General features: G+C 40.1%; 1 protein-coding gene across 2 annotated transcripts in view; it reads right to left on the reverse strand.

Annotated features, from left to right (window-relative positions):
• Positions 1-302: 302 nt before the first annotated feature.
• Positions 303-25,308, reverse strand: part of GHRH (growth hormone releasing hormone) — a 62,493-nt gene continuing 37,487 nt past the window's right edge. For both annotated transcript variants that reach the window (XM_056811922.1, XM_007474353.3), the window contains exons 2-7: positions 18,511-18,611; positions 15,692-15,823; positions 15,511-15,615; positions 11,669-11,800; positions 10,878-10,984; positions 303-2,488 (exon numbers count right to left, since the gene is read on the reverse strand). In XM_056811922.1, the coding sequence (XP_056667900.1) occupies positions 10,918-10,984; positions 11,669-11,800; positions 15,511-15,615; positions 15,692-15,823; positions 18,511-18,590 (516 nt within the window). In that variant the 5' untranslated portion in view covers positions 18,591-18,611 and the 3' untranslated portion in view covers positions 303-2,488; positions 10,878-10,917. The remainder of the gene's footprint in view (positions 2,489-10,877; positions 10,985-11,668; positions 11,801-15,510; positions 15,616-15,691; positions 15,824-18,510; positions 18,612-25,308) is intronic.

Consider the following 25,308-nt stretch of genomic DNA (forward strand, 5'->3'; position numbering starts at 1 on the left):
TCAAGACTCGCCAGCCTCCGCCTCCCTGATAGCTGGGATTATAGGTATGTACCACCACTTTTAACATGGAGCTTTTATTGTTTAGGTTCCCCTCAAACTGAGCCTAAATTACTTCCAAGCACAAAGCCTTGTTATATGAAGGAGGAGTTTAATAGATGTTGAATGAATGAATGGATGCATGGATGAATACATATCTCCTTCTTTTATGGAACTGTCCCCATGGATTATAATATGTACTTTGTACGAACATGACAAACAGGCAGTGATTCAAACTCAGCGGAAGGAGAGGAAGACTCAAACTGCTGTTTGATGGATTTATTTAGAACATCCAACATCCTCCTTGGTCGCAAAAATAGGAACACAAAACACCTCTATTATTTACAATTTAGCTCAAAGGCATAATTAGAAGAAGAGAAACAGGATTATAGGAGTCTGGGTAGAGTCAATTGGCTTCACTTGTGCAGGATGTGATAGAGAGCAAAAGGGCATGAGATTTTTGGAGATGCTTTTTCCATGATGGGCAGAGAGGACTTTTCCTAACCATGTCTGATTACCAGACTAAATGAACATCCTGTATGGAATAAACTGGGTCTTATGATGAGGAACCTTATAGGTAGAAGGAACTTTCAAAACCACTTAGGCCTAATTTGATCATTTTATAGAAGAGGAAACTAAGACTTAAAGAGAGGCAGTCAGTGGCCTACTTAAGTTCCCATAGTTTATTGGCAAAGCCTAGTTCCCAAGTCTACTGATTGCTTAAACTGATTTTTTTTTCCTATTATGGCAGCTTTGCTGCCTCAAAACTGCCTCCCCATTAAAATATTTTTTCTTTGTATGTGTCTTTTTTTGGTGGGGAGAAGACAGGGCAAAAACAAATGCTTATTTAATGGGATTTTTTTAATTTTTAAAAAACTTTTCCAAAGGAATCTCCAAAGAGATATGTGTTATGATGCTATAAATGTTAAAAACAATGAACAATGTAGTCTATCAGCTAGCAGCTGCTTTACTTTGGCAGATTTTCATAGTTTCCCACCAATCTTCATTCTTTTAGACCTAGGCAAAAGAGATGTCTCAGCTAGTTGTAGTTCTGTGCTGAGAAATTTCCATTTTTGTGTCATAAAGAATAAGTAGGAGTGGACCAGCTAGATGGCTCAGTGGATAGCGAACCAAGCCTAAAGGGAGGTCCTAGGTTCAAACCTGGCCTCAGACACTTCCCAGCTGTGAGACTCTGGGCAAATTACTTACCCCTCATTGCCTACTGCTCTTCTACCTTGGAACCAATACTTGGTATTGATTGTAAAACTGGTGGGAAAGGTTGAATTATAAATAAACAAACAAAAAAATAAATAAATAGGGGTCAAAACATTTAGTCTTACAGCATTTTGTGGGGGCATGGTTCAGATGAATGGTTGAACCATGCAGTTAACAACAGAGCTTTTGCAAGTGAGCTGGGATGGATTTATTATGTTATCTTAAGGTTATTTCTTAGCTTCAGAATAACTTGAATCATTTTGAGCCTAACTTATGTATGAGAGAAGGGCTCCTTACACCTGCCTAGTCATAGCAATGAAATATGTAGGAAAGAGAAAGGCCACAAGGCAGAGTGGAAAGAGCACAGGTTTGGAGGCTAGAAAAGCCTGACTTGTATTCCCAGATTTTGTAGTGTCCTCAGACAAGTGACTGTCTCCTCAATTTTCTGTGTGTGAAATAAGGACTTGTTTGGCTTGTCCCGTTTTGTTTTGTTTCTGGCATAGACGTGAGGACCATGAACAAAGAATGTTGTCTTTGCCATCAGACACAGTAATTGTATCAGGAGGTTTTATTTAGCTATTTTTCTTTATTTCAAGGAAGTGATTGTGAGGTATTTCTGAAAATTCCTGTGATGGAAAAACAGAAAATACCACTATTTTTAAAATTGGATTTGGCATAGATGGTTTCTAAGATCTCTTGTAACTTTGAAATGCATTATGAAATTCTAACATCTACATTTTTTGTTTCTGGCTCCGATTCACTCTGCAATTTTAATTAAAAATCAGATCTCATTTCATTTTCATTTTCTTCATACTTTTCATGGATCCTATTGAAGTGCTTTCTGTAGTAGCTGGGATGGGTGTGGGGTAGGTGGTTTCCCCCTAAGGAAGTGATTTGCACATTGGAATCCCTAGAGTCAGGAATTCAGGTCAGTGATGATGAAAAATGGGACCAGAGAGGAATGTTGAAATGAAAAATTTCAAGGCATCAGTGTTTGAATTCATACTGTGCCACCTACTTGGCCTTGTCATATGTAAATTATATACCAATTGCATGCAGTTTCACTCACACTCTTTATAACTTATACCAAGACATGGCCTCTGAGAAAATTCTAGTGTTGACAATATGGATGAATTTTACAATTTCCAAAAAAAAGGTGAAGAAATGCATCCAATATCATATCTTCTTTGCCGCAGGTCTAGTGTCATACAAATGGGCTCTTCATCTCTGGGAATTCCTATGTTACAGAAAGAAACACAAGGTTATTACAAGATACATATGGCAAAAATAGAGTAGGAGGGGGCTGGCGGGAGGGATGGGGATGCATTTATTTTTTTAAATGTTATTTAATTGATTAATTTAGAGTATTTTTCCAGGATTACAAAAATCATGTTCTTTCCCTCCCCTTTCCCCAACCTCCTCCCATAGCATAATTCCACTGGGTTTTACATGTGTCATTGGTCAAGACCTATTTCCATATTATTGATATTTGCACTAGGGTTTATAACTCCAATCATAAGGGGGATACATTTAGAATGAGAATTTCAGGCTCTATGGAATTATAGCCATCCAGCAGCCAAGGCTTGCCAGAGGCCTCAGAGGAAGGCTATGACATTAGATGGCAAGAGTTATCTCTCAAGCATTAACAGGGCCTTGGTATTTGGAGCATTTCTGAGCTAAGATAGAAACAAAAGATCTGGCTATTTTCCCAGTCCCATAGTCTTATTTGCCCTGTGACTTTTAAGCTCTTGCATGAGCCTCCCAAGCATTTGACTTCTAACTTTTAGGAACAATGCACCTATTCTTGGAGCACAATCTTGGTAGAGGCCAGAGTCCAGCCACTCCATGATAGTGGCTACAAAAGAGGTGGCTGGTTCTCTAGCCCCTGGACTAGAGTAACTAGATAAGGGTATTTCCCCAAGTGATGTAATTCAAATCTACAAAGAGGTAAGTTATTCCCACATCTCCTCAGAAGGGCTCAGAAGAGTTCTCATGTGACAGAGAGTTGAGTAATTACACAGAAAACCCCTTTGAGACCTGGTTTTGTCTAATAATTTGGTTTAGAAACAACCTACAGAATTATACTAGCACACATTTTGGCTTATATTTTAGAACTGAGCTAGAACCAGTTGCTAAAGCAAAGTTCTTGCTGAAGAATTGTGTGCAACTCTGAGAAGTTGTGTCTAAATAGTATAGTCACTGTAGTGAGAGTAAGGACACTTGGACTTTTGTATCAAGGTCATGAGATCAGGGGCAGCTGGGTGGCTCAGTGGATTGTGAGTCAGGCCTAGAGACTGAAGATTGTGGGTTCAAATTTGGCCTCAGACACTTCCTAGCTGTATGATCCTGGGTGAGTTACTTAACTTCCATTGCCTAGCCCTTACCACTCTTCTGCCTTGAAACCAATACATAGTATTGATTCTAAGATGGAGGCAAGAGTTTAAAAAAAAAAAAGGTCAAAGGATCTCAGAGTTGAAAGGTCCTCTCTATGAGCACCAAATGGTCGTCCATCTTCACCCTTAAAGATCTCCAGGAATGGGACATTCAGTTGCTCTCTTGCCCCCAAGACAGGCCAGTTTACTTTTAGACAGCTTTCATTGTTAGAGGGTTTTACCTTACAATGAGCCAAAATTTTTCTGTCCTGGGACTAGAACCAGGAATTATTTGTTTCTTCTTCCCACACATCAGCCATAGGAGTTGAAGATAGGTTTACTTTTTTAACCCTTACTTTCTGTTCTAGAAACAACTCTTAAGACTAAAGGGCAAGGGCTAGACAAACAGGGTTAAGGGTCACACAGCTAGGAGTTTCTGAGACCACATCCTGCTCTATCCACTGTGCTTCCTAGCAGCCTTAAGGAGTCATGGAGAAGAAAAGATAAGGACATCAGATCTATCTTTAAGAATCTAGAAGACTAATATGTGGAAGAGAGATCAGATTTGAAGAATAAAACTAGAAGCAATTAGTAGAAGGTAGCTAGAGGTAGATCAATCTCAATTTAATATAAGGAATAATTTCCTAATAATTAGAATTGTCCAAAAAGGAGAATGGACTGCCTTTGGAGTTGGTTAATTCTCTCTTATTCGTAAGATTATAAATTTAGATCTGGAATGAACCTTAGTGGCTATCTGTTTTACCGACAAGGAAACTGAGTTATAAAGGCTAAGTGACATATCCAAGCTCATACAGAAAGTGTCCGTGGTAATATTTTCTCTTCAAATACAATGAATAAATATTTGTTAAGCAGCTATTATATAATAATACCATATTATATAAGCACAACATTATATCTAGGCATTGTGTTAAACCTCGGGAATACAAACAGCAAAAGAGGCAGTCTCTGCCCTCAAAAAACTTACATTCTTTATGGAAATATGTATTACCTGATAGCACTGCTATATCAGATTGTTACAGTCTTGGGAGGGAGAGAATTTGGATCACAAAATGTCAGAAAACAATTGTTTAAAGTTGTATCCACAAGAGGCAGCGTCAAGATGCTGGCGTAGAGGCAGCAAGCATTCAGACCTCTGAAAACCCTTCCTTACTGATTATAAACTAAATGCTCCCAGGGGACTGAAAATCAAACCTAACAATAAGATAGAGCCAAGGAACCCTCCTGCTGGACTCAACTTAAAAAGTACGACCCCCCAAATCCAGAATTTGAGAACACTCCGGTTTAAGGGGAAGGAATAAGGAAGGTCCCAGGACCCCTCCCCCACCTAGAGTGCTAAGCCTCCAGCAGCAGCTGGAACCTCTGGGCAGGCAAAGGCCACCAGGTCTGGAGGGGGTACCTTGTGGGCAAATCTGTGCCAGGCTCAGAGTGTCCAACACAGGCAGTGAGGAAGCAGATAAAGAAGAAACGCAGAGCGGGCAGCAGTTGCAACAGTGTATTCACTCCATGTTGCCCCCCCCTTCTCAAGGTTTTGTCCTCAGGGCATATCCAGCAACCTAGCCGGACTTAATCCCATCAAAGCCTCCAGAGAGCAGGAAAGCTCAAACTCCAATACCCCTCATCCCTCAGACTGCACTGAGAGATTTACTGACAAAACTCCAAAGGTGAAGGCGGAAAGAAAAGCCCAAAGCCACAAAAAATGAGAGGATCAAGAGCTCAGGCAACTGCAGGGAGTACAGAAGGGGTATATATGAGCAAACAACAGAAAAAGAAATTACAATCAACAGTTTCTATACAGGCAATGAACAAAGAGCAAACGGAACAGAGAAGGATGAGGGAACACCAAGCAAAAAAAACAGAAAACCCAGCAAATTGGATACAGGCTCTGGAAGAACTCAAAATACAATTCAAAACACAATTAAGAGAAGCTGAAGACAACTGGGAAAAGAACTTAAAACTAAGATAAGTCATCTGGAAACAAAGGCACTTGAACTAAAACAAGAAAATAGTGTCTTGAAAGCCAAAATCAAACAGCTTGAAAATGAGGCAAAGGAGATGAAAGATGAGACAAAGAGAATAAAAGATGGGGAAAAGAGGATGACACCTCCAAAGAAAATCAGACCAGAAGGAGAAGGATGACCAAAAAGCCAGGGATGAAATCCAGTCTTTTAAGAACCAGAATACAACAACTAGAATCAAGTGACTTCACAAGGTAGCAGGACACTATAAAACAAAATCAAAAGAATGAAAAAAATGAGGAAAATATGAAGCACCTCATTCACAAAACAGAAGATTTAGAAAATTGTTCCAGGAGAGACAACTTAAGAAACATTGGTCTACCAGAAATCCATGACAAAAGAAAAGGCCTGGACATCATACTACAGGAAATTATCCAAGAAAACTGTGCCGATACTCTAGAACACGAGGGAAAAGTGGAGATTTAAAGAATCCACAGATCACCTCCTGTACTTAATCCCCAACTGACAACACCCAGGAATGTTATAGCCAAATTCAAGAACTATCAGACCAAGGAAAAAATATATTACAAGCTGCTAAGAAGAAGTCATTCAGATGCCATTGAACCACAGTGAGGATAACAGAGGATTATGGCTGCATCTACACTGAAGGACCAAAAGGCATGGGATATGATATTCTGGAAAGCAAGGAAATTAGTCTGCAACCAAGAATCAACTACCCAGCAAAACTGACTATATTCTTACAGAGGAAAGTATGATCATTTAACAAAATAGAAGAATCCCAAGCATTTGTAAAGAAAAGACCAGACCTGAATAGAAAATTCGATACCCAAGCACAGAACTCAAAAGAATCTTCAAAAGGTAATTTAAAAAGAGGGAAAAAAGAAACACAAAACAAAAAAAAACAAAAAAAACACAACTTTTTTTAAGAGACCCAATAAGTTAAAATGATATGTATCCCTATAAGAAAAGAAGTCATTGGTAACTCTTAAAAAATTGTTATTATCACCTGGACAGCTTAGAAGAATTACACTTAGAGGGAACAGTGACAAACTGTATAGGATGAAATGCTGATATAAATATCTATATAGATTTATGTATGTATAAATACATATATATGTGTGAGAAAATATATACAACTACAGCTAAAAAAGAGGTTAATACTAAAAGAAATGGGAAAAGAAACAAAAGGGGGTAAATTTATATGTCACAAAGAAGCTCATGGCGGGAGGGGGAGAACATCATTCAATACAACAGAAGGATAAAGAGGTTGGAGATATGAAATACTCAATTCTTTTGTGCATTGAAATTGACTCAAAGAAGGGTCATTCACCATGATCAAGTAGGATTTATACCAGGGATGCAGGGCTGGTTCAATATTAGGAAAACCATCCACATAATTGACCACATCAACAAGCAAACCAACAAAAATCACATGATTATTTCAATAGATACAGAAAAAGCCTTTGATAAAATACAACACCCATTCCTTTTAAAAACACTAGAAAGCATAGGAATAGAAGGGTCATTCCTAAAAATAAACAGTATATATCTAAAACCATCAACTAATATCATCTGCAATGGGAGTAAACTGGATGCATTCCCAATAAGATCAGGAGTGAAAAAAGGATGCCCATTATCACCTCTATTATTTGACATTGTACTAGAAACACTAGCAGTAGCAATTAGAGAAGAAAAAGAAATTGAAGGCATTAAAATAGGCAAGGAGGAGACAAAGTTATCACTCTTTGCAGATGACATGATGGTCTACTTAAAGAATCCTAGAGATTCAACCAAAAAGCTAATCGAAATAATCAACAACTTTAGCAAAGTTGCAGGATACAAAATAAACCCACATAAGTCATCAGCATTTCTATATATTTCCAACACAGCTCAGCAGCAACAATGAGAAAGAGTAATCCCATTCAAAATCACCTTAGAAAAAAAAATACTTAGGAATCTATCTCCTGAGACAAACACAGGAACTATATGAACACAACTACAAAACACTTTCCGCACAACTAAAACTAGACTTGAACAATTGGAAAAACATTAACTGCTCATGGGTAGGATGAGCCAATATAATAAAAATGACCATCCTACCCAAACTCATTTATCTATTTAGTGCCATACCATACCCATTGAACTTCCAAAAAAATTTTTTACTGATTTAGAAAAAACCATAACAAAGTTCATTTGGAAGAACAAAGGATCAAGGATATCCAGGGAAATAATGAAAAAAAAAACAAAGGAAGGGGGCCTTGTAGTCCCAGATCTCAGACTATATTATAAAGTAACGGTCATCAAAACAATTTGGTACTGGCTAAGAGACAAAAAGGAGGATCAGTGGAATAGATTCGGGGTAAGTGACCTCAGCAAGACAGTATATAACAAACCCAAAGATCCCAGCTTTTGGGACAAAAATCCACTATTTCATAAAAACTGCTGGAAAAATTGGAGGACAGTGTGGGAAAGATTAGGTTTAGATCAACACCTCACACCCTACACCAAGATAAATTCAAAATGGGTGAATGACTTGAACATAAAGAAGGAAACTATAAGAAAATTAGGTGAACACAGAATAGTATACATGTCAGACCTTTGGGAAGGGAAAGTTTTTAAAACCAAGCAAGACTTAGAAAGAGTCACAAAATGCAAAATAAATAATTTGGAGTACATCAATTTAAAAAGGTTTTGTACAAACAAAACCAATGTAACTAAAATCAGAAGGGAAGCAACAAATTGGGAAACGATCTTCATAAAAACCTCTGACAATGGTTTAATTACTCAAATTTACAAAGAGCTAAATCAATTGTACAAAAAATCAAGCCATTCTCCAATTGATAAATGGGCAAGGGACATGAATAGGCAATTTTCAGATAAAGAAATCAAAACTATTAATAAGCACATGAAAAAGTGTTCTAAATCTCTTATAATCAGTGAAATGCAAATCAAAACAACTCTAAGATACCACCTCACACCTAGCAGATTGGCTAACATTACAGCAAAGGAAAATAATGAATGCTGGAGGGAATGTGGCAAAGTTGGGACATTAATGCATTGCTGGTGGAGTTGTGAAATGATCTAGCCATTCTGGAGGGCAATTTGGAACTATGCTCAAAGGGCAATAAAAGACTGTCTGCCCTTTGATCCAGCCAAAGCACTGCTGGGTTTGTACCCCAAAGAGATAATAAGAAAAAAAACATGTACAAGAATATTCATAGCTGCACTCTTTGTGGTGGCCAAAAACTGGAAAATGAGGGGATGCCCTTCAATTGGGGAATGGCTGAACAAATTGTGGTATTATGTTGGTGATGGAATACTATTGTGCTAAAAGGAATAATAAAGTGGAGGAATTCCATGGAGACTGGAACAACCTCCAGGAAGTGATGCAGAGTGAAAGGAGCAGAACCAGGAAAAACTTTGTACACAGAGACTGATACACTGTGGTACAATCAAAGGTAATGGACTTCTCCATTAGGGTCAATGCAATGTCCCTGAACAATCTGCAGGAATCTAAAAAAACACTATCTACAAGCAGTGGATAAACTGTGGGAGTAAAAACACCAATGAAAAGCAACTGCTTGACTACAGGGGTTGAGGGGACATGTCTGAGGAGAGACTCTAAATGAACACTCTAGTGCAAATACCAACAACATGGAAATGGGTTCGAATCAAGAACACATGTGATACCCAGTGGAATCGTGCGTCAGCTATGGGTGAGGTGGTGGGAGGGGAGGGGGAAGAAAAGAAAATGATCTTTGTGTCCAATGAATAATGTTTGGAAATGACTAAATAAAATAATGTTAAAAAAAAAGAAAGAAATTGACTCAAAGAGGGAAGAACAATCCAATCCATTGGAGAAGAGAATTGATTTTCACCCTATAGGGAAGTAGAAGGATAACAAACTGACTGGTGGGGAGGGAAGCAGTACAAGAGAGGGAGTGGGGCAGTTTAAAAAGACTGTAAACAAAATAAGAGGAGAATAAGAAAGGAGGGGGTAGAAAAGGAAGCAAATGCTGGGAAATACACAGCTGGTAATCCTAACTCTGAATGTGAATGGAATGAACTCACCCACAAAACATTAGTGAATAGCAGAGTGGATTAGGATCCAAAACCCTACCATATGCTGTCTACAAAAAACACACATGAGAAAGGTAGACATACATAGGGCAAAAGTAAGAGGAAGGAGCCAAATCAACTGATAAAAAGAAGGCAGGAGTCGCAAGCATGATATCTGACAAAGCCAAAGTAAAAATAGATCTAGTTAAAAGAGATAGGAAAGGTAATTACATCCTGATAAAAGGTTATATAGACAATGAGGAAACATCAGTATTCAACATGTATGCACCTAATGGCATAGCATCCAAATTTCTAAAGGAGAAACTAGTGGAGCTCAAGGATGCAATAGATAGAAAAACTTTACTAGTGGGAGATCTAAACCTTCTTCTATCAGAACTAAATAAATCAAACCAAAAAATAAATAAGAAAGAGGTAAGAGAAGTGAATGAAATCTTAGAAAAATTGGAGTTAGAAGATATGTGGAGAAAAATACATAGGGACAAAAAGGAATACACCTTTTTAGCAGCACATGGTACATTCACAAAGATTGACCATTAGGGCATAAAAATATTACAAACAAGTGCAAAAGAGCATAAATAATAAAGGCGACCTTCTCAGACCACAATGGAATGAAAATACTAATTAGTAAGGGTACATGGAGAGGCAAATCAAAAATTAACTGGAAGTTAATATGATTTTCCAAAATCGATTAAAGAACAAATCATAAAAACAATAACTTCATTGAAGAAAATGACAATGATGAGACATCCTTTCGAAACCTATGGGATGCAGCCAAAGCAGTACTCGGAGAAATTCATATCCTTGAGTTCATATATTAACAAATTAGAGAGGTCAGAGGTCAATGAATTGGGCATGGAAATTAAAAAACTAGAAAATGAACAATTAAAAATCCTCAGATGAAGACTAAATTAGAGATCCTAAAAATCAAAGGAGAAATTAATAAAATTGAAAGTCAAAGAACATTGATTTAATAAATGAGACTAGAAACTGGTACTTTGAAAAAACAAAATAGACAAAGTACTGGTCAATCTAATTAAAACAAAGGAAAAAAGAAAACCAAATTGATTGTATCCAAGATGAAAAGGGAGACCTCACCTCTAATGAAGAAGAAATTAAGGCAATAATTATAAATTATTATGCCCAACTTGAGGTTGCTTGTAGTACATTTGTGTCATACCTGATGAGCACACCAGTGGTTTTCTTGACTGTCTCCAGCTTCACAGGTTTATGAGCCTAGTGAGAATCCCTGGTGAATTTTTTAGTTTTCTGGGGAACCTCTTAGGCCTGCAAAACAAACAAACAAACAAAAAACCCTGAAATCAAAAAGAAGCATGGAACTGTTCTGAACTCAATGGGGAAAATCCTCTCAATTGGGAGGTAAAAGTTAATTCTGCTTTTGAGGGAGAGAGGTGAGCCCTGTGTAGAAGGATCTCAGACAGAGAGGCCTGGGCTATTTATCTACGAGCCCCTTTTAAGATCCCACAGATACACCACTGAGTCATCATCTACCTATGTATGCCCATGCATCCTCCACAAACCTCCCCAAAAGCCTGCTCAGGCCACAGTGATCTCTCCTCTGTTATCACACACCCTCTCTTCCACAGTCTAGCACTTGACTTTAGTGTCCTGGACTGTTCTCTCTGATTGTTTCTTGGGTGCTCTTTAGTCTGCTCTCTACAGCTGGATTATAAGCTTCTTGAAGGCAAGGGCTCTACTCTGTCCTCTTGACTCCTGCATTGCACTTAGCAAACCTGGGCACCTAGCAAACACTTGGTTGATGCACTGATTTTATTTAATGTCATCACAATAGTCTCCTGCCCCACTGTTCTTTCTGTTCCCCCAAGCCCCTACATACTTATGGAGAAGACAGGATTCTCAGTCCCCAAATTGTGTTCCACAGAGTTGCTTCTTGTCCCAGCTCCCAGGTGGAAGGAATTTCATGAGACTTGAGCTCTCAGACCCATGTACCTTTGTTTCCGTAACATGGCTGTCAAGAAGTCCTGTAGCACCATCTGTTTGTGGTAGCAGCTGTCCATCAAGATGCTGTCTAGCTGACGTCTAGATAGCACTTCATGATCCTCTTCCCCTCGATTGCCCTGCCTGCTTTCATTGGGAAGAAAAAGCCAATGTCTGTTAGGATCCTAGATCTAGAGCCAAGAGAGGCGTCAGAGGATATGAAGAACAATCTCCCCTCTCACTCCTCCTTATTTTCCAGTGAAGGAAACTGAGGCTCAGGGAAGAGAAAGACCTTGCCCAATACACAGGGAGTCAGCATCAGAGGCAAGATCTGAACCCAGGTTTTCAGACTCTAGAGCTGGCACTGTTTCCACTGTATCACAATATCACCCAGTGAGAGATGCTGCCTTCTTGTGCCAGGGACAGCTTGGAAACGTCAGCTGTTGTGCACGATGGGTGGGAGTAGATTAAGGGGAAAATCCCTGTTGTTCAGGTGATATGTCCAAGACAGATCTCAGTCCATGTTTCCAGCCTCTGGTGGAGCCAAGAACCTGGTCAGAATATTGCCTTCTCTCTCCATTTAGCTTGGTACTGACCAGGCTAAGCCCAAGAACTGGGCTCTCAAAGTCCATCTCCTCTAAGAGGCTTGGCCTGCCAATTCCATCCCACACCCTTCTCTCCCTTTGCCATCTTTTGCCCTTCACTCCCCATATTTTCCCCCTGGTAGCCGTGCCACCAAATCAGAGGCCAGGCACATGGCAAGGAGTACAATGAAGCATGGTTGGAGGGGCTGGCCCAGGATAGTGGCCACACATGAGGACTCCCCAATAAGGACCTCCACGCTCTCAGGGAGGGCATTTTGAAGCTTAAAAGTGGTATATAAAGTATAGGCCTTGCTTGAAAGAAGCTTATAATCTAACATCAAGGACTAATTTTAACACACTTTTATTTTTAGCCTAACCCTTATAGTTCTTAATATTGATTCTAAGACAGAAGGTTCAAAAAAAGTGTTCCCCTAACAACTAGATTGCAAATCTGGCCTCAGGCACTTCCTGGCTGTGTGACCCTGGGAAAGTCACTTAGCACCCAATGCCCAGCCCTTACTACTCTTCTGCCTTAGAACCAATATTGATTCTAAGATGGAAGATAAAGGTTTAAAAAACAAAATAGGTTGCAAGTTGGGAACTTTATAAATAGCATCAATTGGAACATATAAACAATAAATGAAATGAATGAAGTGCATTTATGAGGCATCTACTGTATGCCAAGAAATGTGTTAACATAAGGGAGATAAAATCAAAGTGAAGACAGTACCTGCCCTCAAGGAGTTTACATTCTAATTAAAGCTCTGTCAAGCAGGGCTTAGGGCTAATGCATCCCTTTCAGCTCTGAAATGTCCACTGTGAGAGCCTCCCTGAAGATCCTGATTGGTGAGTCCTCCTGTGTGGCCACTCTCCAGGCTGACCCTTCCAACCATGCTTCATTTTATCTCCTATCATCTTCTCATCAGAGATTTACTGCCACCCCCCCAAAAAGAGCAATAGCTATGAAATCTAAGGTTCTTAATGTGTTTGGGGTCCTGAACCTAGGCTTTAGCAATCTGGTAAAAACTATGGACTCCTTCTCAGAATGTTTTCAAACACATAAAATATGTAGTCTTAGAACGGAAACCAACTGAGACAGCTAAGTGGCTCAGTGGAAAGAGCCAGGCATGGAATCCGCAGGAACTAGATTCAAACCTGGCCTCAGACACTTCCCAGCTGTGTGACCCTGGGCAAGTCAACTTAACCCTCTTGTTATTGCCTAGCTCTTACCCTTCTTCTGGCACAGAGCCAATATTTATTATTGATTCTAAGACAGAAAGAAAGTTTAAGAAACAACAGTTCAAAGGAATATAGTTATATATTGGAATAATAGTGATCAAAATGTTTTAAAAAACCAAATAAAACAAGTTCACAGACCCCAGGTTGAGAACTTCTGAAACTAGGACCTTGCCATCCATGGCTAAGGTAACTTTATTTATTTCCTTAAAAGGCAAAAAAGCTATCCTGAGAAGGTCCAGAGGGCTGTGGCTTGTGCCCAAAGTGGGATATCCCAATATCCTAGCATTTAAGAGGACCAGCGGGTCAGTGCTGAGACCTGACAGCTGTTCCCCTGCAGCAGGAGTCTCCACACCCATCTAACCCAATACATCTGCTGAACAGATGTGTTTCCATATGGCGAACATCCCTTCTAAGCTCTAGCTAAGTCAACTTCCTTTTATTAATTGTTAGGTAGCCCAAGAGAATCTCATTTTATACTAATCCTGAACCTGAACCACCAAGACTACTCTGAGCCGGGCCTGGTCTAGAACACCCTACTTCTCGTTGCCTTCACCCCAACTCAGCTTTCGGTTCCAGCACCATAGTTGAATCCAGACCGATGTTGCTGGGGATGGTACACTAGGCAACTCCCCCATGGCTCTCTGCTCACCACTCCTGAAACTTTCCAAACCAAATACTCCTCCTTATCCACTCCCCTCCAGTATACTTTGTCTTTCCCTGTTAGAATATTGGCTCTTTGAGGACACTTTGGTTTCCCAAATGTTTAGCACAGTTCTTGGCACATCATAAGTACCTAATAAATGCTTTTTCATTCATTTATTTCATGTGTTATTTGTCTGTTCCAATTAATGTTATTTATAAATTTCTCAACTTAGTGTGTTTAAAGTATTCCAGGACAGTCTCAGTGGATAAAGAGCCAGGCCTAGAGATGGGAGGATTCTGGGTTCAAATCTGGCCTCAGACATTTCCTAGCTGTGTGATCCTGGGCAAGTCACTTAACCCCCATTGCCTATCTCCTTTTGCTCTTCTGGTGGAGAATTAATACTTAATACTGATTGATTCTAAGACAGAAGGTAAAGGTTTAAAAAAAGAAGTGTTCCCCTATCAACTAGATTAGAAGTCTCTTAAAATCAGGGCTTAGGTCCTAAGCTTCTCTTGCCTTTCTGCCATATTGACTAGCACAGAGCTGCCATATATAATGAAATCTTATTAAAGTTTATTTATTGATAAAGGAATGCTTGACTCTGAATTCCTTAGAGAAGCTTATTATGAAAAGGTCTAGAAAGAGAACAGGTGGACTAGGTCCCTGAACTCCCAGAGCAACAGGAGCTAGACCGAGGAACCACTCCAGTATTTTTACTAAGAAAATACCAAAAGGGATCACAAAGAGTTGGATGTGACAACAACCAAGCTAGACCAACTCTAGATCTAAGGTGGCTGGCCTAGGAGAATAATTTATACAGTAACAACAAAATTGTTAAACCTAACTGCAGAGAACTAGATAGCTCAGTGGATAGAGATGAAGGCCTGAAGCCAGGAGGTCCTGGGTTCAAATATGGCCTCAGACACTTCCTAACTGTAACTCTGGGCAAGTTGCTCAATCTCCATTGCCTAGCCCTTACCACTCTTCTGCCTTAGAATCAATATTGGTTCTAAGACAGAAGATAAGGGTTTAAAAAACAAACAACATCCCCCCCCCCAACAACCTAGAAAGACTTAGGGACTCTGATCAACACAAGCACCTACCACAATTCCAGAGGACTCAATGACACGTGTTGCTCATCCCCAGATAGGGAGGTGACGTACTCAGAGCGCAGAATGAGACCTATCACACTTTGACATAATGTGAGAAATTATTTTGCTTGACTATACATGTTTGAGGTGGTGGGTTGTGTTTTTCTTGCTCTCCGAATAGGAGGGAAGGGGAAGTTTGGAAAGAAAGAATTCAAAGCCAAAAATAAAACAAAATTGGAATAAAAAATAAAGAGGTAGAAATAGACCATCAAAAGCCTCTCCTAGAGGCTCGCTTACCCCAGTCGCTTGCCCATAATAGTCTGTAAGAATTTCCGAGCTGAAATCTGGCCTAAGACTTTCCTGTAGCTATTGGTAAAGATGGCATCTGCATGGCGTTGTGTCCTACAACAAAAGAGTCTAGTCAGAGCACAGGGGCCATTAGGGGATAGGACATGAGGGCACGAGAATCTAGGGTCACCTTTTCTCTGCAGAGTCCCTCAGGATGCCCTCCTCCTCTTCTTCCATGGAGAGATTATGGTTCTGTGCGGGGCTGCCCCTTCGGAAAAGCTGAAAGCTCATCTCCTTTCCTGAAACAGGCAGTGGATTGTACCTGGAGGGAGACAAACTCAACCAATGCCAGTCAGGGAGTGTGGGTCCCTAGATGGGTTAATTCTGTGTCCATGCTTCATAAATGCATGGATTTAGAACTAGAGGAAACATTGGAGGGTATCTAATCCAACTCCCTCATTTTTCAGGTGAGGAAACAAGATGGCTCCTGTGCAGCCATCATCAGAGCCACTGACAGCTGGGAGACATGGGTCCTTGGGTATAAAAGGTTGAAGGGACAGCTAGGTAGCTCAGTGGATGGAGAGCCAGGCCTAGAGATGGGAAGTCCTAGGTTCAAATCTGGCTTCAGACACTTCATAGTCCTTTGACCCTGGGCAAGTCACTTCCTTGCCTAGACATTACTGCTCTTCTGCCTTGGAACCAATATTAAGAAAGAAAGAAAGAAAGAAAGAAAGAAAGAAAGAAAGAAAGAAAGAAAGAAAGAAAGAAAGAAAGAAAGAAAGAAAGAAAGAAAGAAAGAAAGAAAGAAAGAAAGAAAGAAAGAAAGAAAGGAAGGAAGGAAGGAAGGAAGGAAGGAAGGAAGGAAGGAAGGAAGGAAGGAAGGAAGGAAGGAAGGAAGGAAGGAAGGAAGGAAGGAAGGAAGGAAGGAAGGAACTTAATTTCTCTAATGAATATTGATGTAAAAATTTAAAATAAATATTAGCAAATAGATAACTACAATATGTCAAAAATATCACAAATATGACCAAGTGAATTTAAATCAAAGTGTGAATCATCAAAACAATTTGGTACTAGATAAGAAATAAAGGTCTTGCTCAATGGAATAGATTAGACATATAAATATGCAGAAGTAAATGACCAAAGTAACAATGTTTGATGAACCCAAAGATCCAAGCTTTTGTGCAAGAATTTATTATTTAACAAAAACTGCTGAGAAAATAGGAAAGCAATTTGGCAGAAACTAGGAATAGATTGGTATTTCCCACTGTATATCAAGATAAGTTCAAAATGTGTACCTGATTAAGACCTACAGATACAGAAGATTATAGAAGGTAAAATGGATAATTTTTAGTAATATGAAATTTAAAAGGTTTTGCACAAACAAATCTGTCAACATGGAAATCTAGAAGTCCCCAGTTTACTTGGTTTGAGGGTAGAAACCCCAGGTTTTGACCTTGTCACAGGAGAGGTTTCCCCCTGAGGGAAGGTCCCACTTCACCAGACAATAGACATCCACTTCAGGTGGGGAGGCAAACCCCATCTGAAGTCAAGTAGCTCTTTTGTCTCCAGAAGCCTTTCCCAGTATATCACACCCTCCTTCTGAGGATTGAACTCGGGACCTTCAGCTTGAGAGACTGACACTGTGCCAAAGCTGAAGTGGATGTCTATTGTCTGGAGAAGTGGGACCTTCCCTCAGGGGGAAACCTCTCCTGTGACAAGGTCAAAACCTGGGGTTTCTACCCTCAAACCAAGTAAACTGGGGACTTCTAGATTTCCATGTTGACAAATCCAATGCAGCCAAAATGAGAAGGAAAGCAGGAAATTTGTGGAAAAATTTTTACAAGTTTCTAAGATTAAGATTTCATTTCTCAAATAAGGAAACTAAGCCAAATTTATTTATAAGAATTGATACCAAGACAGAATGTAAAAGTTTTAGAAAAGGAATAATAAAATTTAAAAATCTCTAGGAAAAAAAGTGACCAGAGTGTATTTACACATGAGGTTTTTGTTGTTATTTAGTTTCTTTTAGTTTTTAGGCTCATATTCTTGGACAATTCATGGTCTATATTACTGGGGAGCTTATAAAATGAATTATAATGCCCAAATTTGTCTCTGGGTGGGAAGCAAAATTTATTAGCTAACCTGAGATATTCAGTGCAGTATGACTGAGGCCAGAATGGAGCCCAAGAATGTGGCATTTCAACATAGTGTTCAGAGTAACTGGGTTTGAAGCTCTGGTAAAGGATTATAGAATTTGTTTTTCTAGCTCTTTATGTTATACCCCCAAAAAGTTCTTTTTTGTTGTTTCTGTAGAGGTTAGCAATAAACTTTCTTTTAAAGATATATACAAAAAAAAAAGGAAGAGAGAAGGGGTTTTGGGAAAAGATAATGATTTTTTTGGAGGTTCAAATCCTGTCTTACTACCTGTGTGACTTTGGGTAAGTCACTTAATTTCTTTGGGCCTCAGTTTCCACACCTATAAAATCAACTATCAGACTAGATGACCTTCCCACTTTAGATCTATAAGCCTTTCCAAACTGAGACCCAGACTTGCCCAAGGCCACATAGGAAGGAAGTAGCCTTCAAACCCAAATTCTCCTATTCCAGAGTCAAAGCTGCCTCTTAACATTCTACCTGCCTTCTTTATAAAAACTAGGGAATGGAACTAGATGCTCTTTGAGATCTACTCTACCTCTCAAGCCAAACCCTGCCTATTTCCCATGATCCTGCTCAGTCTCTTGCTTCAGAGTCCAGGAAAAAAAGATTTGTTGAGGACAGCTGAGATAAACTTTCTTCTAGGTATCTTGGGACTTACTGTAAAAATCACATTCAGATGCAAATAAATCTGGTTGGTTTTGTTTCAGTTTGTTCTAGTTGGGTTCAAGCACCTTCTTAGTCTCTTAGTCTTAGTCTTAGTCTCTTAGTCTTCTTAGTCTCTTGACCCTGTCAACAATCAAGGAGGAGGAGGAGGAGAAGGAATGGGAAAAAGGGAAAAAGGATGGGGCTTACCTGAGTGTTGGGTAGAGTAGGGAGCAGTGAGAGCAGGTGATGAGGTGAAGAACCATAAGCAATCCCACCCTGGTCGGCATGCTTTACACTCCAGGAGGCAGCTGGGAAGAAAACAATCTAGTGGTTTGGACACAGGCAGCAGCAGCAGCAGCAGCAAATGTTTTCTGAATACCGGGGTCCTGTGCCATCCAGAGTTTAAGGGAAGGCCCTGAAGAGATGCTCTGTCCTAGAGGAGCTCAGTCCCAGACACCTCAGTCCATCCACCAAGAAACTAGGGTCTGCCCAGGCATCTTGCTGTCTGCCCTGATGCTCCCCCAATCTCTGTACCTGGACTCTATCTCCAGAGGCTTAGTCCTCTCTATCAACTAATCTGTCTTTCTGGCTCCAATCCGTGCTTTAGCCCCCATCCAGCCATCCCTTAGGGGTCCAGGCCCTATCTGGTGATTTCTCCAAACCAAAACTCTTTCTTGACCCACAGTCTTATACGTGTCATCTCCCCCATTGGAATATAAGGTCTCTGAGGGCAGGGATGCACCATTTTTGTATTTATATCTTTAGCACCTAGCAAAATGCCATCATAATTGCTTAATGAATGCTTTTTGTTTTTTATTCATTCTCCTTGAAGCTTTAGGGTGAGAAGGTGGAAGGAATAATCAGCTTGGAAAGGAAAAAGATCTAAAAATAATGACTAGTTTCTATAGCCACAATCATTCTGCCTCTCTCTGTCCTATTGCTGAGTGAAGACCACTTTGTAGTTTATAGTAATGGGGAGAAGTCTAGTGTTGACATCAGAAGAGAGAATCCTGCCTCTTACACTCGCTTCCCTGGGCCTCAGTTTCCTCATCTGTAAAATGACCTTCAGCTCAACGTCTTTGATTATTGCTGTGTGTTTCTACCTGATGAAGATTACAAATGAGGCTGACTGCCCTCTAATTTTAGTGCTCTGGGGCAATGCTCTACGGAAGGACTTCAGAGATTATCCAATAGAGCTTCCTACACAATGAAGGAATTGACTTTACAAATATCCTTGACAATTCAGTTTGGTAAACATCTAGTACTAAGAGCCAAGTCTGTATAACATAGCATGGGGGTGGGGGGCAGGGGACGTTTAGCAGCTGTGTGGCTCAGTGGATTAAGAACCAGGCCTAGAGATGAGAAGTTCAAATCTGGCCTTAATCACTTCCCAGCTGTTTGACCCTGGGCAAGTCACCTGACCCCCATTGCCTAGCCTGACCCCTCTTCTGCCTCAAAACCAATACGTGGTATTGATTCTAAGACAGAAAGTAAAGGCTAAAAAAAAAATACAGCATGGCATAATGGTTATAGGAGCTGGTCTTGGGGTCAGAAAGATCTGATTCAGGACCTGTTCTGAACATTTTGACTCTGTGACTGTCAGCCTGGACAAATCACCACCTTTCAGTATTGTTGTAATGAAAAAATTTCACCTTTTAAGATTGTTATAATATTGAACAATGGCCACCAAGGAATTTACTTATGAAATTCCTAAAATGAAACACATTTTCCTGTTTTTCCTGGCCTTTCTAGTCTTAAAAATTTAAGTGGGCTTTGCTCAAGGAAGGCAGCACATGGTCCTAGCAGTTTTAGCCTGAGGGCTAAAGAAGATTGCTGGGACCCTCCCATATACACACTTTGTAAAAGAAGGAGTTTTAACTCTACCCCTTGTTTACAGCCTATTCACTCCTAATCAGCTTTTTCATAGCCTCTCCCTCCCCGCATAAGGCTTTTGTGACCCCTCCCAGAAGTTTAATAAGGAGAATTTACAACAGAATAAGCCCTTAGCCTGTATAGGGTTGTAGACTGTAAAGGAAGCCACCTACTGACAAGAAAAAAAAAAGGTACAGGAAACTTAGTAATTGACTTAAAAAAAAATGTGGCTTCAACCAGTGCATGACTTCCTTCGAAACTGGCTTATAAGTTCAATAACCAAGTCCATAGGATTCTTAGTAGGTGTTCCTGTAGGATGGTTTTCTCAGAAACTATAAGCCTCTTGGTGACCCTTACATTCATCTTCCTTGGGATTGTAATTGTTGTACTTGTAATAATATACCTAACCTCTAAGAGAGAACACTCGCTTGTTCCTTCTATTACTAAACAAATTAAGGAACAAAAATACATTTATTGATCAACAAATTAATATAGGGGCCTGTGAGAAAATTTTACTCTTGCTTTCTCAAAATCTTGTATACATAGATTTTTTGATATTTTGATACTGATTTTGAATTCTTCTTTAATATAAATATATGTATATATATAAAGGGTCTATAATTTTTTCCTTGATTTTTTCCCTTTTTCTTCTTTTGTTTTTTATTTTATTTTTATTTTGTTTTGTTTTCCTTTTGGATTAACTCACACACCCCCACAACTAAAACTTGCATCCTCAGCTGGACTCAGTGTTTTTTCAACACTTTCTTCAGGGGTGATTGTATTTCATAAAATCCAAGATTTAAATTTTGTTCAAGATAGATCTTCAGAGAAGAAGCTTGCTAACTAATTGAATCCAGAGAATGAACTGTTTTTAGAAAGATATCTAAACCTTTTCACTACAGGAAGATCCAGAATGAACTTTGGGGTGTGGTTGATTGAACATTTTTTGAATGTACACTCTTATGCCAAAGGGGGACTGCCCCCTAATTGGCTTTTGTCAATGCGCCCAGCAAAACATTGGTTTGCTGTCTTTCTCTCTCCTCTATTTCCCCATATCTACAACTATTATAGTTTTCCTCTTAGTGGGTAAAAATTTTGTATACACTTACAGTTAGAATTTTTTTGGGGTGCAGTACGCTTATGTTTAGTGATCAATTGGGGAGACTAGTCCCCCAATCATCATCAGGGGGGATTGTGAATTTTAAAATCTCCATCTTGGTCTAGCACTCAAAATTGTGCACACCCACACTACACGGGCATGTGCTAGTCAATGACAAATCAGAAATAACTAACTGACCACCTGGGCTGTCCTAAGCCAAGCTTGAGCCACCATTGGCACTTGTGAGGCACAGGAAGTGATGGAGAGAGCAGCCTCGGAAATTCGCTCACTTCCTGTGGACAGGGGTAGAAGCCAGTTTGTGTTAGAAGCTTGAACAGGGAGGAAGCCCGAAGACAGCTTCCCTTCAGATCCATCACGTGAGTCAAGGACTGATTCCTTCCACCTTGGCCCTTTGGGCCTAAACTCCCTCTGCCTTGGTCAGAGGTTGAGTAACCCTTTTCCCTTTTCTCCTCTCTCCTTCTCTCCCTCTCCTTTTCCCATTGTGATTAAACCTCCATAAACTCCATTCTGACTTGAGTGTTTCATTTTAGGAATTTCATAAGTAAATTCCTTGGTGGCCATTGTTCAATATTATAACAATCTTAAAAGGTGAACTTTTCACTACAACAGTATTCCAGCCAAGTCTCTAAGGCCATTTCAGATAAAAAGCCAAGCTGCATGAAAAGAAAAAGTTCCTCAAGGAGAACTCCCTGAATCAATGAAATCTCAGACCCTAAGTCACCCAACTGCCCCAATATTCCCCATTCTTCCAAAAAATTGGTTGGGTGACCTGGGAAAGTCACTTAACCCCCATTGCCTAGCCCTTACTACTCTTCTGCCTTGGAACCAATACATAGTAGTGATTCCAAGACGAAAGGTAAGGGTTTAAAAAAATAAATAAATAAAAAGAAATTATGAAAGAGATGTATTCAGAGAATCCTGGGAAGATATGCAGAGAAAAATGAGCAGTACCAGAAACATTTAAACAATGACTACAAATAACAAAGGAAAACAACTTTATGGCAAAGGTGTGTGTGTGTGTGGGGGGAATCTAAGAAGCTTCCTAGAGGAGGTAGCAGTCTGGTGAACTTGGAAGGAAGATAAGGGTGCTGAGGGGATAGTGCATTTACCTACAACCTCGACAACTTGTTCAAAATTGCAGAAGAGTGGCCAGATGTTTGAATATCTCCACTGATGGGGAGCCCACTTTCTCACAAAGTAGCCAATTCCAAAAGCTCTGATTGATAGAAAAATGTTCTTCCTTATGATGACCTCCTCTGTGTAACAATCTATAACTCCCTTTGACTTATGTCCTCTGATCTCAATTCTGTCCTCTGAAGCCATGGTGGCTAAAGTCTGCTCTTTCCTCCCTGTGTTACAGGAGCATCCTCTATTACATTTTTGTTGTCTTACTTTCACAGCAAGGAATGATGATCCTGAAAAACTGACAAGCTACTTTCCTTTGCTGCTGATGCTTAAAGTATAGCCTTGCCCTGGGGACTCTGAAAGAATCAAAGGAATGACTATCAAATGGTAGAATTTCAGACATCAACAAGTGGTGAGACAGGGTGTTCCTTCTCAGGCAGTCCATTCAGTCATGCTCACTACTTTGTGACCCCATTGGGAATTTTCTCAGCAGAAATATTGGAATGGTTTGCCATTTCCTTCTCCAGCTCATTACACAGATTGGAAAACTGTGGTAAACAGGGTTAAGTGACTTGCAAAGGGTCACACAGCTAAGCAGTGTCTGAGAGGTTCCCCTAAAGTCATCAGCAGTTGTTTTATTGGGTGGTATATGAGGCTAGTCCCAGCGACTCTACCCCAAGGAGAGGGGAGGGATATTCTCATGTCCATCTTCTCTGGGGGAAGCAGAAAAAGGAGGAGGGAGACATTTCTTTCTAGAAGTCTGCTATTTGGGGCTGGCTTGGCAGAATGATTCAATAGATTCTATAATTACCCTTAATGGAGTTCCATTGACACTTTGTGGTACCTGCTGCATGACTACTCTGCCACAACATAGAAAAGGCACCCTATAATTAGCGGAATGACTGTCATCAGGGGAATTATCGGGCCTTGGCTAATTTGCCTCCCTTCCTCTAGAGAGGAATCAGACTAAAGATTTCCTGCATGAGCTCCCTGGGAAAGGCCAGGGCCACTAGCATTCTGTGCCCTCCCCACCCTCCACCCCTGCCTTTAGAACCTTAGCTCAGCGTCCTCCCTCCTCACTCACTGACTGCCAAACTGGACTCTTGCCCTTTCCTCCCACTCCCACACACACGCTATTTCCCATTACTGGGGACACCATTTCCTATGCCTGAGACGTCCTCCTTCACCCAAATTCTCCTTTTGAAATCTTCCCCATTTTTTAAAAAACAACAACAAAAAAACACTTTCTGTCTTAAAATCAGTACAAAGTATCAGTTCCAAGGCAGAATCTAGGAAAGAGTTAAGCAACTAGGCTAGGCAACTGTGATCAAGTGATTTGCCCAGGGTCACCCAGCTAGGAAGTGTCTGAGGTCTGCTTTGAACCCAGGACCTCCTGTCTCTAGGCCTGACTCTATCCCCTGAGCCACCCAGCTGCCCCAATCTTTCCCATTCTTCCAGACAAAATGGAAATAGTAACTTCTCCATGAAGCCCTCCCTAATTTCCCATTTGTATATACTTTCAACTTTCCAAATAATTCTTTTTATTCTTTTTATCACATTTATTATGATTCTTTTGTTCCACTGTGCCATCTAGCTGCCCACCTTCTCCAACAATTTAAAAGTTTCAACAAGTGAATATAGTCTCTGGGACCACTCAGAAACTCAAGGCCAGACAACCTGGAAAGAAAAACTTGTTCTGTGTTTTGGAAAATTAGAACCTTGGAGCAAGGACTTTTAAAAGAACTCTTCAGGGACTCTTTTGCATGTTGGCTATTCCTACTATATCTCTGCTACTAGAATGTGAACTGCCTGAGGGCAGATACTGGGTATTTTTGTTTGTTTTCTTTTCTTTTTTTTAACCCTTACCTTCCATCTTGGAATCAATACTGTGTATTGGTTCCAAGGCAGAAGAGTGGTAAGAACTAGGCAATGGGGGTTAAGTGACTTGCTCAGAGTCACACAGCTGGGAAGTGTCTGAGGTCAAATTTGAACCCAGGACCTCCTGTCTCTAGGTCTGGCTCTAGTGTAACCCTGGGGTAGCCCTTTTGCCTAGCCCTTAATGCTCTTCTGCTTTGGAACTAATACTTAGTATCAACTTTAAGGCAGAAGGAAGGTTTAAAAAACCCAGCATACTAATATTTTGGAGACATCCTAAACCCCCAAAATGGTACTGCCTAGAATTAGTAATGTGTTCAGAAAGTCTTAGATTTGTGGGTGACCGATATACCAGAGAACTTCCTAGGGTAAAGGTGCACCCCTTGCATTTTTACAATAATGTCCCAGGAACAGAATACTGCAGTGTCTTTGTGCCACCATCAGAGAGGAGGAAGAATGCCAGGCTCCCTGCTTCATGTATTTTGGGCTCTCATTGTCTATGGTGCAATCATGAGTAACTAAACGACGATAGTCAGAAAATAGCACTGGGAGCTTAAAGCATAGAGTATCAGAGCTGGAAGGAATCCTAGAACATTGACTCTAACCTGGAACATTAGAATGCAGACCCTAGAATGTCAGAGCCAGAAGAATCAGAGAAGCATAAATCCAAAGCTTAGGAGGAATCTGAAAATGTGTGAGTCTTCTAGTTCAATCTCTTTTTATAGAGAAGGAAGGACCTTGTCGAAGGTGATACAGCTAGTTAGCAGTAAGACCAAGTCTAGACTAAATCTTCTGACTCCCAGTCTAATGTTCTATATCTTACAGATTGAGAAACTGAGGCAAAGAGTATTTAAGGTATCTTTTTCAAAGCTACATAGAGTTAGTATCTCCCAGCCCCTTCTCTGCTTCCTGGACTAAGAGGTTCTACCCCATGGAAGGGTCATTTGATGAGCTGGTTTCTGCCCTATGAATTACCTCTTATTCAGGAACTCATTATTAAATGAAAAAACTTC

Source organism: Monodelphis domestica, chromosome 1, assembly GCF_027887165.1.
Source record: "Monodelphis domestica isolate mMonDom1 chromosome 1, mMonDom1.pri, whole genome shotgun sequence".
Classification (NCBI taxonomy): domain Eukaryota; kingdom Metazoa; phylum Chordata; class Mammalia; order Didelphimorphia; family Didelphidae; genus Monodelphis; species Monodelphis domestica.